This window comes from Acomys russatus, chromosome 1 (genome assembly GCF_903995435.1).
Source record: "Acomys russatus chromosome 1, mAcoRus1.1, whole genome shotgun sequence".
NCBI lineage: Eukaryota > Metazoa > Chordata > Mammalia > Rodentia > Muridae > Acomys > Acomys russatus.
In genome coordinates, this window is record NC_067137.1 from 122,421,084 (window position 1) to 122,434,189 (window position 13,106).

A 13,106-nucleotide genomic window follows, 5' to 3' on the forward strand; every position below is an offset into this window, starting at 1 on the left:
TAAATTTACAATAATAAATCCCTTTAAAAATGCAAATAGACTGAGAGCCGCTTCTGAGGATACCTTGTGTGATTTTACAAAAGTTTGAGCATGCGCGAGGCATGTGTGGAGATGGTTGACATCCTCCTGGCTCACAGGCCAGGCTGCTGCTCTCCTTTCTCTCTCTCTCTCTCTCTCTCTCTCTCTCTCTCTCTCTCTCTCTCTCTCTCTCTCTCTCTCTCTCTCTCTCTCCCTCCCTCTCTCTCTCTCTCTCTTTCTGGTTTCTCGTCTCTCGTCTCTCTCTCTCTGTGTCTCTGTCTCTCTGTCTCTCTCCTCTCTCTCCTCTCTCCTCTCTCTCCTCTCTCTCCTCTCTCCTCTCTCTCTTCTCTCTCTCTCTCTCTCTCTCTCTCTCTCTCTCTCTCTCTCTCTCTCTCTCTCTCTCTCTGCCTGCCTCTTTTGAAGGTTGTGGTAACAGGAGTAGTTGGCTGACCAACCATATACGGCATGTAGAAGGTGAGGGAGTAGTAGGGCAGGGGTGGGAGCTACAATTCTGTCCCAGATGAAGGGACTTGAGTGACTACAGAAAACCCTGCACACCAAGGGGTCTGGGCACACTGGCCTAGCAGTGACAACTTGCTGGGGAAAGCAGAGAATTAGAAGGAATAATCACTTGAAGTCAAGAGGTGGATGAGCAATAAAAGCACCAAGGAGCACAGAGTGTGGCTTCTGCACTTAAGAGCATGCAACTTCGTGCATACAGGATCTGATGTAATCTCTTGGGAGAGTTTGGACTGCCTGCTACACTCAAGTAATATTACAGAGAAAAAGAAAAGCCAAGAAAGGCAAAACAGCTCAGTGGTAAAGGTGTCTTCCACTAAACATGTGACTAAAGATGAGTTCAATCCCTTGGCTCGGCACAGAGGAAGTAAAGAATTGACTCTGCAAGATGTTCTTTGGCCTCCATGAGTGTCCCATCCTGCATGTGCATAAGTGTTAACACACACATGCACACACACACACACACACACACACACACACACACACACACACTTTTTAAAAAAGAAGACAGGCCATTTGTGGGGAGGGTGAGAGTTCAGTTGGAGAAGCCCTTGCCTCATATTCATGAGACCCTTGGTTTGATCCCCAGGGGCACACAAGCCAAAGGTGGTGGCACACACCTGTAATTTCAGAATTCAGAGGATCAAAAGTTCAAGATCATGCCCAGTGGCGTGGTAAATTTGGAGCCAGTCTGGACTATAGGAGACCCTACCTCAGAACATCTTTTGAGTTCTTTAGAAAGGCCATTTGTTGGGCTGGAGAGAAGGCTCAGTGTTGAGCACTTGCTGCTTTCCCAGAGGACCAAATTTGGTCCCTAGATGCAATCTGAGATTTCACAACCTCCTGTAACTCCAGCTCTAGGGGATCCAGTGCCTTTATCTGTCATTCATTTTCACACACACACACACACACACACACACACACACACATACAGGCATGGCGTGTAGACAAAGAGCAAAGTGCTCCTTGGGGAATCATGCACTGAGTGAGTATAGCCATCCTGTGGAAGTCCTGCACAGCCCCTCGACACTCACCCTCCATTGTACAGGGGCCTTCATTAACTGGCTCCTAAAATGGTTCTGATACAGCTTGCTTAAGTTCACCCCTAGCTCTAATGGTTTTCCTTTGCTGTGTAACAAGCTTTTCCAAATGCAGCAACTTAAAGCCTTGCAGTCAGAATGGGCCAGCAACCTGGGACAGACCACGAAGGCTTCCAACTGCCACCATCTCTGAGCTCCCTGGGTGAAGGATCTGGCCCGTGTCATTACCCCAATATCCTCAGCCTTGAAGGGTGTAGGTGCCAGGTGTGGCTCTGGGGTTCCCCAGCAGTTCTCTGTGGGTCCTCAACAGTCCCCCATGGTTCCCCAGCAGTCCTCCGTGGGTCCCCAGCAGTCCTCCGTGGGTCCCCAGCAGTCCTCCGTGGGTCCCCAGCAGTCTGCTGTGGTTCCCAGCAGTCCTCCGTGGTTTCCCAGCAGTCCTCTGTGGGTCCCTAGCAGTCCTCCGTGGGTCCCCAGCAGTCCTCCGTGGGTCTCCAGCAGTCCTCTGTGGGTCCCCAACAGTCCTCCATGGGTCCCCAGCAGTCCATGCCTGGCAACTGGTTCACCCATAGCTGGGAAGACAGTAAAGGACTTGTCATCTCATCCTGAGAGTGACTCTACCACACTTACCCAAGTCCTCTCCCTAGAGTTGAGGACTGGCTGCCATGAGTTAACATCTCAACAGTCAAGTTGAGTCTGATGAACCTGCTGCAGACTGGTCTTAGTAACACTTCCTAATGTGGCTTCTCTGCTTCCTGTAATGTAGTTATGATCCTTTTTTCCCACTTTAACTTCTGGTTTCTGTGTAGAGTGTTAAGTAGGGCGTGGCTTTTGGAAGGCTCAAGGGCAGCTTGAGAGACATAGCAAGACCCTGTCTCCAAAAAAAAAAAAAAAAAAAAAAAAAAAGAGTACCATTTCCCAGCTTTCTCCTGAGACCAACATGGCTCAAAATGGCTGTCACTTGAGGCCTGAGAGTCACCCCAAGATTCCTAGACACTCTATCCTCCTGATCTCCTGTCAACATCAGCAGAGCTCCTGGAAGAGCTGGGTACGGTTAGGATCCTGCAGTGTGGCCATTTGGTGGCACACCTGTGGGTTTCCATTCAACAAAAAATCAAGATTGTAGATAACTGAGAATCAAAAACTGTTGAAATGCTGGATTGAGGGCTTACCTGCGTTTCCCATCAAGGCTTACCACTCAGCACCAGCCAGCGGCTGAGTGCGAACAGCACCTCTGATCTCACACCCATACTGGGCCAACCATTCACCTGACAGGTGCACAAAACAGACAACACAGGCCGTTCAGACCACGAGCAGTGGGCGTGCATGCACCATGGTCTTGCTGTGACAAGAGGCACACGCTGTAGCACCTTGCTAGCATGGTGTCCTCTCCCAGCAAAGCCATCAATTCCTTATAACTATGTGTCCCTAGCTGGAACCAGAACTTTCTCACATAAAGCCTACATCCCAGTGCAGGACACAGTCTGTACTGTGTGTTCCAGGAACAACCACAGAAAGACGGGGGCAGGGCAGGTAGGGCTGAGGAACGACACCTTCAGGCGGCTGATGCTTTTAGTCAGCATGAACCTTAGCGGAGCTTCAGTCATCACAGCATCCCATAAGCATGTCACACAGACCACCAGGAAGACAGTTGCATCTCACTCACATCACAGACAACTGTGACCATTGAGTCACTGTGTCAACGAGAGGAGGCTTGCAGCATCCAGTGGGGACTAGGGAGCCATGGCCTTCGTCAGAGCTCCGCTCTGCTCGGCTGGAGCCGGATGGAGAGTGTGGCTAAAGCAGAGATCTTCCCTGAGAAATGTGTGTGGGGAGCAAGTATGTTTACCAAGGATCCAGTGCCGATCGGCTTCCAAGTTTTCATTTATTCGTAGCTGACTCGTTTCCTCGTCTGTAAAACTGAAACAGAAGTGCACAAATCACACGGTTCCTAGGTGAGGAAAAAAAAAAATGAAATCTAGAATAGCAACTAAGGGGCACAAGCCACAGATTTCCTGGCTTCCTGTTTCCACAGGGCTAACTGCATGGGGTGAGTGAGGAGCACACACATGTGTTACTGTATAAGACTGAGTAAACTGCACGAGTGTGCATATAAAACGTGCATCTGTGAGCATGTGTGTGAACTGCACGAATAGACATGTGAAGTACTGTCCATGTATGTGAGTAACAGGAGAATGCCTATGAGGGAGTGTGGATGGGTTAATATGTGTGACCTACGAGGAAGTATGTGAAAAGTGTGAGCACGTATATGTGTATGGGTTACTGTGAGCATGTGAGCTTCACACGCGTGTATATGAGGCAGGATCTTAGTACAACTATTGTGTAAAGCATGAGTGTGTGTGTATAGCAAGTCGTGTGATGGCTAATGTGAGCATGTGAGCTATGGGGGCTACTGGCAAGTGGTGCGCATGTTATATTAGGCACATGCGTAAGCAACATGTGTGTTGAGGTATTAGTGTGAGTATATTGTGCATGTGAGTAAGCATGTGAAGGTGTGAGGTGTATGGCCTAATGTTAGCATATGTGTGTGTGTGTGAAGAGGGTGAGGTAGTGTGTACACAACAGCTCGCTTATCTGTTGATGGCATAACCAGCCAGGGACAGTGCAGAACCCGGTGCCGGTGTGCTCCACTTTGCTCTTAACACAGACCTTAGCAGCCTCAGCATATGATATATTCCCTTCTTCATTCACTTACGCACATTCAGCTTTCACAGAGTTGTGTAGCTTTTCTTCGGCACATCTAAATTGCCAGCGTTGTCCTTTGAGGCAGCTATTCAGTAAAATAAGGCTTATTCGAATGTAAGCACAAGACATGAACCGACACGGCCAAGTGACCGATGGACGCGCTGGACGGGATGCCACACCATGGCCAGGGCAGCACACATGAGTTCATCCCATCTCTCCCAGTGTAGAGTTTTAAACGTACGAATTGTTTTTATTTCTGTGATTTCTCCATTCAAAATTTCTGGTGTACAATTTACCGTATGTAACAAACCACAGAAACTGAGACCATAGACACATGTATGTGAAATAACAAAAAGTCTTTATCATTCTGATAAAGGCAGGGGATTCTACACCAGAGGCCAAGCGCACAACAGACCACGGGCCACAGTCCCACTGGCTAGAGCCTCAGGGGAAAGCGTGAGGCTGCAGGTGGGGCCCCATTGCCAGCTGACAGGTGTGGAGAGCTGCCCCAGCACATCCTCCTGTGCCTGGATGAAAGCAGCCAATCTATCAGGCCTGAGGAAGAGATAGCAGAAACCTTACACAGAGACGTGCGCTGGTCAATGGCTTAAGGAGACCACCGGGTGCAGGGCAGTCGATGTTAACCTGCACTGCCGGAGCTGCGGCTTCTACTCTGCAGGGTAAGAAGTCAGGTCACGCTCAGTGTTGTTCTGAAGCAGTGGCCTGGGTAGGTCACAGGGAACACACAAAAAAGATTCCAACTTTGCTTGGGCAGCGGGAGAGGGTCTTTGCTCTCGCCTAGAGAACTGAGTCACGTCCCAGTGAAGTTAGGCACTCCATACTTGGCAACACCATTGGAAGTGGCTTATTAAAAATATTGGTGAGAGACAATATGTCTTTAAATATCTGTGTTTTAAATATTCAAAAGCCACTGGAGGTGAGGACGGAGATTGTGGTGATGGGGCCACACAATTTGGGACAGTCATTTTAAACTACCACATTGGAATTCTGAAGGTAAATACAAATGGGAATTTCAGGAAGGACTGTGCTATGTTGAGTAAGGATGTGACTTGCTATACAGATCATAGTGGACATCTGTGACATGCCCCAGCCCTCTGACATGCCCGTGGGACCCTGTATTAGTGTGAGCTGCACCTCCAGAAATACCACCGAGTCATTTTGTAGCCATAGAGGAGAGCTGATAGACCTTCGGAATTATTATTCAACCCACTGTTATCTCAATTAACTATGTGTAAATTTTTTACGGAGTTCTGCATTACTGTCGCTAAGCTTTTCAGAGTGACAGCTCAAGACTGACTTTTTAAAAATGTATGTCAGCCAAACACCCAGATGCCTCCCGCCACCAAATTTCTATTCATATTCAACCTAAACATTTGTAAACTTACCTGTAATATAATACCAGAAATGACCACTTGATAGTGGCTCTTTCTTTGTAGACTCCCCAGTGGAAGGTAAGCTCACTGGACTGTGGCTGCTCATTCATTGGAGACTATTTCCGTACATTAAAATACACATATTCATTTTTCCTGAGGAATATGTGAACAGTGCATTGCATAATTACATAATTGTGAAACAAACATTTACCTCAATTGTTGCTCTATGTTTAATTCCAAAGCAAACCGAGAAAGGGCTGTTTCCAAACAATTATAACGGACCTGTGGCTCATACCTGACAAAACACATGAACGAGACCTTAAGCAAAAAATAGAGATGCTCTGGAAGTTCTCTGCAGTGCTGTCTTTTCTCCTTTCACTGGAACACGATGGCACTACTTAGCCACTTTCAAAAAACTTAGATCCTGGTTCCTGTGGTAATGAATCTTTCTTACAAAGGTTCAGTTGAAGGAATTTTAGCCCAATTTTGTGAGAAATAAAAAACTAGTCATGAACATATAATATACACAGTATCCTAAATAACAACCGTTAAATATGCATTTATGGCATTATTTGTAAGTCATAAACGGCTAGATCTTCCTAAGGAGAGAGACAGAAAGTCATTCATCTTGTAGACTCTCTGGAATCTGAGAATACAACTAGGTGAACCTCCAGGGAGACTGCTCTGCTTGCAAACGCCTGCCCCACCAGCCCACATCCTTTAGCACTCTGCTTTCAATGGGCAAAGCTAATAACAGCAGTAACGAAAGCCTGGGGCTTGTCATGTCCTCTGAATTATTATCTCAGGGTTTCTGGAATGAAAAGTCTACACAATCACTATGTGTCTGTTAACCAACTACCAAGCATAAAAATTTTGCTGAAACATACTTTATTTAAATGATTTTTACACTTACTTGTTTGGGGGAGTGGGTGTGTGCATGCCACATTATGTTTGGAAGTCAGAAGACTACCATAGGAGATGGCTCTCTCCTCCACCAGGCTTGGCAGCAAACACCTTTATCCACTGAGCCATCTCACCAGTCAGTGCTGTTTTATTTTTAAGGAAACAGTTTCATGTGATTGTGTTAAGCCACTGAGGGAAGAGAGATCCTATTCTACAGTGCAGTCCCTATTTTTTCCATTTACAAAACTTTAGACCAGTGAAAATATGAGCCAGCACTAGAACCAATAATAAAGTTAGAGTTGTGCTGGCAATTCTTTATCTTCAAAAGAAGAAAAAAAGAAAAAGAAAAAAGAAAAAAGAAGGAAAAAAAGAAAAGAAAAAGGAAGAAAGAAAAGAAAACCTTTTTTGTGTGTTGGTTAAAGAATTATTTGTTTTCCATTAAGATCAGGTGAAACATTTCAGTGAATAATTTCAGGGTGTGTCAGTTTCTCCTGATTTTGAAATGGGGGCGCCACCTCAGGAACCATGCCCAACAACTGCTCAGAAGCAAAGAGCAGGCCCCCAGGGAGGAGCACCTGTTCTTGGGTTGACCATGATTAATCTGTGGGGTGGCTGGCCCTCATGGCACCACAGGCTGAGCTGCTGTCTCCCAAAGATGGTCCTTGGCAGGGGAAACCTCACTGACAAGATGTTGCAGTCCCCCGGGGCTGAGTTGTGCCTTTCCCTCAGTGGCAATGCAAAACACCACAGCTCCCTGGGAAGCTGACCCAGACAGGCACCCTGACTCCCCACAAAAACCACTAATGCTTATCACAAACTGTCATTCACTTTTCTATGTGAGAAAGGCGCTAAAATTTTTTTTAAAGCTCGGGTTTCACTTTTAATTAATTTAAATTCATGTTTTTATAAATGGATCCCTAAATCAAAGGCATGTTAAATACTATATATGAGCTATAAATAGTGTTTGCTTTTTAAAACACAATTGGTTTAGTCCACACTTTTAGACATTGTCTACTTTTACCATAGCATTTAAACTTCCTGAGAGAATGTTTTGCCTTGCCACAAGTGTGTCGCCCATACAGCCTTCCTCTATTTTGTAAAACTACGTTTTCTTTACCAAGTCCACGTGTTGTAGCCAGTGAGTGCTCTTGAAGGTCACTCTGACCCCGACATGGAAAGTGAGATTCTTATTTCAGCAAGTTAGTTTCACACATGACAAATGTAAAATGCACTTTAATTAACAAAGGATTCGCAGAGGCGAATAAATCTTTTTAAACTATATTGTTTCAGAATTTTGTAAGTTAGGGAGCTTTCTATATGCTAGATTTATTTATTTATTTATTCATCAGCCAACCATTCCTAACTTCTATATAAATAATATACCCATCTGTCATCTATAAAAGATTTCAAGCAATATGTCTCATATATATTTTGTGTTGTTTAAATTTTTTTTCTACAAATGTTGCTGAAACCCCATTCAATGAAATGCATTATGATGTGAGAACTAAGCTTTCATGACTCAGGAAACAGTAGCAGTATCCTTCGTGGGCACTGCTGAGTAACAATGGTTGAGGAACTTCTGTTCAGGGCCTGGAAACAAGAATTGAAAACGGAGGGAACAAACAAGTCCCTTGTGGGTCGGTTTATTAGTTTCTAGGCGGAGAGCGTCCTCATGTGAAGTACAAACTCTTTCTCCTCTGCGCCTCCCCCGCCCCATCCCCACCCCCCCTCCCACCCCCCACCCCGACAGCAAGTGTGTCTGGCTGTCAGCGCGGACCAGCTCTGTCCACTCACACCCTGCCGGAATGTGTGTACATCTCGGGCTCTCCACTTCAGAGCCCAGCTTCCCGCAGCAGGCAGAAGCACAGGTCGCTGGTCAGAAAATACACTTTTCTAGATAGCAACGACTGCAAGGTGACTTCAAGGCCACTTCACCGTTAAAAAGCTGACCAAAGCCGCACGCACCCATTTTCCCTCGAAGCACAGGGAAAGGCAGGTCGCTATTGCGTTCCAGCTAAATCTGGACCATGGTTCTCAGACATCGCAGGTGAAGGAGCCTTTTGGGACTCTGGGGAACTAAAGTAAAACAAATGTGTCTACTCACAGATTTCCATGTCTCTTGATGTTTGTGGAAAAACCAAGCTGGCTGCCTGCCTGGGCTTTCGCGCTCTTCTCTGGCCTGCGGAAGTGACCCCAGGGTCCCTGCCACTTGGAGCAAAGGCCTGGACCATCAAACTCGAGAAACGAGTCTTGGGATGTCCCAGCCTCTCAGTGCACCGCCTCCCTCCCTCCGAGTTCACAGTGCTAGCTCTCAGGCCAGAGCACACAGGGCCGTGAACTCCAGTAGGCTGTGAGTGGTCCTATAAGCCAGAACCCGCGCGTGCGCGCCCTAGACTCCTCTGCCCCGCCCAGATCTCCTGGGCGCCTAGTGCCTGTGCCTGGGCTGCAGGTCCCTGTGTTACCCGGCTGTGCCCCACCCTCTATGACCTCTCATCACTGTGGCTGAAGTAGGAGAGCCCGGTATCCTGACCTTGCAAAGGGTGAGCTTGGGACAGGGCGCGTCCTTTCGTTGGTGTTGAGTGATGGATCCCTCTCACCCTAAGGGTGCACACAGTACCTGGGAGGCTGAACTTCTCATCACAAAGAGAAAGTCTGTGATCCTGGTCCAAGTCTTCTGTCATTCTCCAAGTCCAGTGGGGGGGAAGGATAGGGAGGTGGGGATAAAAAGAGGAGAGTGGGAGGGGTAGGAGGAGGAGGAGAAGGGGAGGGGAAGAGGAGGAGGAAGAGAAGGGGAGGGGAAAAGAAAGAGGAGGAGGAGGAGGCGGCGGCTGCGGCAGCACGGCAGCTTGCTTACACATAGGCCTTTGCTCCTTGCTATGGAGAGACCAGGTTGCCAGAGAGGCTGAGGGCGGCAGGTCCCCTCCTCCAGGCCTTGCTCAGACTCCCCGTTCTTGTGAGGTAGAACTCTGGCCTGCCCTGCCCCACACTCTTGCACTCTTTTCCTTCCTGGTTCTCAGCTCAAGGCTGAACCAAGCGTAGCTTTGGAGGCTTATTGGGAACTGAAGGCACCAGGCACTCAAGTAGACTGAGCCCTGAGGGTGATAGGCTTTGAAGGGAGCTACCACAACCTGGTCTTTCCCATGACAGTGCACCGCTGAGTCCTGGGCCTGCTGAGGGACAACAGAGGGGACCCACTTCTCTCTAGTGAACCTGATGGAGGGCCTCAGAGAGGGTCACCATGCAGCTACTAATTTTAATGAGGGTCTACAGGGACTGTCCTCTGGCATAGGGGTACTCCATAGACCAGCTAATTAACTCCTCCTCACCTGCTGTTTTATGGAAGTCACTACCATGAAAAGCCGGGTTTCTCCTCTTTGCCACCCCTGAAATGTACCTTCCCCATGAAACCACCAGCTGCCTCATGTAATCAACTCAGGCCTACAAGAATGGGGCACCCCAGGACTCTGGAGCTCCCTCCATCAGCCCCTGTAAATTAAAACTAACTAAACAAAAGAGTTTAAGCCTGAGACCAGAGGAAGTCGTCCCTGAGAAGCAGCACCCGGGAGAAGCAGGCACTTGCTAGCACTGGGCCCTCTTTTTGGGAGCCTGGCCCTGCCTGGGCGCTGGAACTCCCGCCCTTTGCCCCATGGATGAAAAGGCTATACCAACCTTTTGAGGCTTGTTTTGCAGTGGGGGCAGCAGAGTTTGTCTGAGGGTTCAGGAGTAGGCTCTGGGCCTTCTTCGGGTGTACAGCAGGGTAGAAGTGGGGGGTGACGGGTGGTGTGAGCCTTGGTCTCCAGCTGTCCCAAAAGTGCAGGGAACAATGGGAAGGAGGCAGGAGAAGAGATGGGGGAGGCGCGTCGGGGTTTCCAGAAAAAGAGGAACTAAAGAGCTCTCCCTCAGCAGACTGTCATCTGCGTATGACAGGATCTGCTCCCCCACACTTTCCCTTTCTTCCTCTTGTTTCTGCAGCTGTGGGCCTTGAAGAGCGCATTGTACGCACAGATGTTGGGTTTAGGCTCTCTGGCCGCTCTGTGTGGGGGTAGGGGGCACAGCGCACCAGGGTGTCCAACCTGTGGCCTTGCCCCTGGGGCAAAGAAGGATTGGGGACTAAGATTGTGAGAAGGAAGAATCCAGGAGCTTGACACCATAGCGAAGAGTAGGAACCCGGGAAGGGCTCTGGAGACCTCTTGGCTGGCACAAACCCACTGGACTCCACCAGGCTCCACGTCGGCGCTGGGGGTCAAGTAATTGGGTATGCTCCAGCGACTGGAAAGGTCCTGTGTCACACACACACACACACACACACACACACACACACACACAGCAGGGAGGGTGGTCATTTAGGGTGTGAGGACCAGAGCTTAAGGATGCAGGAAGAACAGCTAGGTTTTCACTGCAGTCTCATGTCGCTAGCATGTTAGGCTAGCAGGTCATCTTATCAATCTGCCTAGACCAAACAGTGGCAAAGTCTCATAAGTGCCTGTTCTCAACAGACTGCTTCCTATGAGCACCTGGGTCTTAGAAACTGTGGTTCCCGTACAGTGTGTGTGGGAAGGTCCCCAAGTAATAAATATCTTCTGTTTGGAAAGGAGAGAAAAGGCTTGGTTTACTGTAATTTTTTTTTCTCTTGGAGAGTTTCTGCCCAGCGCTTCCCCTGCCATAAGCAAAGAGCAGTTTTCCAGCCAAGGCCTCACTCCCTCGCCCTAGTGCTACTCTGAACTTGGCCAGAATGAACTGCAACTCCTGGGTGAAAGAAAAGACTGAAAGAAAGAACCGGTGAAGGCCTTGGCTCCAGCCCTGTACCAATGACTGACAAAGCTTATGTCCATTCATAGTCTTGGGCGGATGAGGGTGTATGGAGTGCCACGGCCCCTTAGCCAATTGCTGTCAGCAACATGTGTGTGTGTGTTGGGGGGGGGGGGCGATCGACGACATCGCTATAGCAACCGGTGGCTGGGCCGCGAGCCGCGCCGCCGCCGCCGCCGCCGCCGTCGCCGCCGCCGCCGGCCGGGTGCGCGCAGGGCCGGATATAAGGCGGGGCGCGGCGGCCGTGCGGGTTGGAGCTGCGCGCGCGGCCGGCCGCCCTGCGGGGACCGTCCCAAGCTCGGCCCTGCACCCGCCCACGTAGCATCGGGGCCCATCGCACCTAGCCAGGGGGCTGGGCTGGGGCGGAGCACGCCGGGCTGCCCAGAGAGGCCTCACAGAACTGCTAGCACCCGCCGGCTCTGAGAGAGAGCCACCGCGCTGCTGCTGCTGCTGGGACGCGCGGTACCTTTGTCTCCACCCGCCTGAGAAGTTTGTGGTCAGAAGCTGGATGGCCCGGCTCGTCAGTGACTCCAGTGCAGAGAAGCGGTTGGTTGCGATGATGGCGCTGTCTCCAGCGGCCGCGGCTACTGAGCCCCAAAGCCGCTCGGCCGGGCGCACACCCCCACCTCTTCCTGCTCTCTTGGGCACCCAGCGTCCGCTCAGCTGCAGGTAACCGAGGATGGCCAGCCCTGTCACTGAGAGGGGCAGTCGGGTGGGCCCTAGCAGAGGAGACAGGAGTGGGGTGGGGCAAAAGGGATCAAGAAGAGTGGATAACCCAGGGCATCACCAAGCACGGTGGTGGCAGGGCGCGGAACAGACCCTTCCAAGGGTTGAGGATGTGCGTGAGGGGCCCAGATATAGGACCTGGGCATCTTGCCTAATTCGGGGGATAATTGGCTTGCCGCAGGACACTTGTTAAAGGTTCGGCCAGGAAAGACCTGCGTTTGGAATTATCTCCAGGTCTGAGGCGGAGCGCCCACGGTGGCAGTTCTTTCCGAGCGCACAGATTAGAAGGGCGAGACAAATGCCCTGGGCCTGCGCCTCCAGGAGACTTCCCCGGGGAAGAGTGGGGCGGTGGACTGTAAGACTTCTCCCCTCGAGTACTCTTCTCGGCTTGTCGCAAGGATAGCTCTCTGGGAAATTCAGAACTTGGAGAAACCGGCCTCGAGGATGAGAGGTGCTGTGGGCAACAGAGATGGAGGATGGTATGATGAGGAAAGAGGGGGGGGGGTGGATGAAGGGCAGGATGAGCACAGAGAGGACTCAGTGTGGGGGCGGTTTCCTCTGGCCGCATTTTGGAAATCTCTTTGCTCTCCTCTCTGGGGTCTCGAAGTGTGCCTCTGTGCCATCCGGGCATCCCAGCTGGCAGCGAGTTAAGAGGACCAAGTGGGCCTGGGGCGGAGCGCTAGAGAAGCAGGTGGGGCGGTCCAGGAGAGTGCCAAGTCCTCTGCCACCCGTCGCTCCACCCCACCCCCCACCCCCACCCCCAGCCCAGCCTCTCAAAGACTCACCTTCCAGTTTCTACCTTCCCTCCCGCGACGGGAACCTGCGCCTTTCCCCACGCCTTATCTATCCGAGAACCCCCGCCAGGTGGGGCGGTCGCGCACTCGCCAGAGAAACTTCTGACTCAGAGCTGTTTGAACAAGAGCTTATTTCTTTCATTTCTAACTGTCGGTTTGGTTCTGAAAACCCGCCTGATTTGCTCTTAAGAAAGCTGTTC

The 13,106-nt window shown here is 50.2% G+C and overlaps 1 protein-coding gene across 1 annotated transcript in view; it reads left to right on the forward strand.

The window, feature by feature from the left end:
- Positions 1 to 11,945: 11,945 nt before the first annotated feature.
- LOC127195849 (receptor-type tyrosine-protein phosphatase N2-like) overlaps positions 11,946 to 13,106 on the forward strand; it is a 123,166-nt gene continuing 122,005 nt past the window's right edge. The window contains exon 1 of the mRNA XM_051153486.1: positions 11,946 to 12,055. Within this exon, the coding sequence (XP_051009443.1) occupies positions 11,946 to 12,055 (110 nt within the window). The remainder of the gene's footprint in view (positions 12,056 to 13,106) is intronic.